Source organism: Helobdella robusta (genome assembly GCF_000326865.2).
Source record: "Helobdella robusta unplaced genomic scaffold HELROscaffold_31, whole genome shotgun sequence".
NCBI lineage: Eukaryota > Metazoa > Annelida > Clitellata > Rhynchobdellida > Glossiphoniidae > Helobdella > Helobdella robusta.
The window spans coordinates 1,837,777-1,839,066 of record NW_008704544.1 but is presented as its reverse complement, the minus strand read 5'-3'; the positions used below and the strand labels follow the sequence as shown (position 1 = coordinate 1,839,066).

Here is a 1,290-nt window from a genome sequence, read left to right as displayed (position 1 = left end):
AGTTTTTGAGTCTATGGTGGCCGATCTTCTTCTTGGAGTTTTTTGTAGTCTGTTGTTTTTGTTTACCATCCACCATGAACTTTTTCCTGCTCCTTCATTCTGAACTCGAACAAATCGGCCGTGTAAGGACAGGTTGTGTCGAATTGAATTCTAGGTTTGGGTGAATTAGAGAAATATAAATAGCCTTTTTCTCCGGTATTTTTATTTACACCATTCCCAAAAGTTAAGATCAAACAGCAATGTTATTGAAATTGACAAAACTTTCAAAAAATTGCAGAATCTTCATGAATAAGTTGTTCACAGTTACCATTTTATTCATCATGATAACAAGCATTAAAATGTTTCTAACCATTATTATCATCATTAGTATTGTTATCATTTCATCATTATTATAATAGAGAATAGACAGACAAACAGGTAGTTAAAGTGCTAGGAAATTGCCGCGATTTTACATTACCATTCCAACAATTTGTCATCATAAACATTCTGCATCACACATTATTGTAGACAGATCATCAAGCTAATACAATATCCTTACCCTCATCACATTCATCATCACCTCAAACATAATTAACATCATTGTCATCATTATCCTCATCTCCATCATCATCCTTACAACCTTCCAGCCAGCCGAACTGTTGGTCTGCCCCTTGGCTTTGAAGTAAGGTACATTTTCAACCATCCATGAATATATTTGATTCAATGTCAAACGTTGGTTAGGAGAACTTTCTATAGCCTAAAAATGTTAAATTTATCATTTGATTATTATTTATCTGATAGCTTAAGAACTCAGTTATTATTAGCATCTAATTATTTGAGACTAAGATGGAACAATGCAAGTTTGTCAGATGTTAGCATCTGAACATTAGACCATTTCAATTTATTTAAAATAAAAAATTGAGCTCTCTGACTGTCTTAGTTTTAAATTTCAAAATTTATTTCAAGAGTTTGAAGCATTTTAACTTAACCTTAGCAATAAGGTCTGCATAAGACAAGCAGCCCCAGGCATTTTTACGAGCAGAAGGTTTCTTCAAATTTATAACTTCAGAACTGCAACTTGGCAATTCTATGGAGTCAGACAGACCTAGATTTGAAGTTGTTGTAGACATGGTGACTTCTTCTTGAGCAATGTGAAGCTGCATGTCGTCTGCCATGATGTGGTGATGGCCGCCATTGTTGCTACTGATCTCTCCTCCATCACACCATGACATGGATCGAATCCTATGTTGTTGCTGTTGTTGCTGTAGATGATGTGGCTGGTAACAGTCGGAATATTGCATGCTGATGCTG

The 1,290-nt window shown here is 35.1% G+C and overlaps 1 protein-coding gene across 1 annotated transcript; it reads right to left on the bottom strand.

Annotated features, from left to right (window-relative positions):
- Nucleotides 1-1,031, bottom strand: HELRODRAFT_136557 (hypothetical protein; the record flags this gene model as incomplete). The annotated part of the gene is made up of 3 exons (XM_009022399.1): nt 1-150; nt 620-736; nt 969-1,031. Coding segments are annotated over 3 exons (330 nt in total), but the record flags the coding sequence as incomplete, so codon positions are not given.
- Nucleotides 1,032-1,290: the final 259 nt, after the last annotated feature.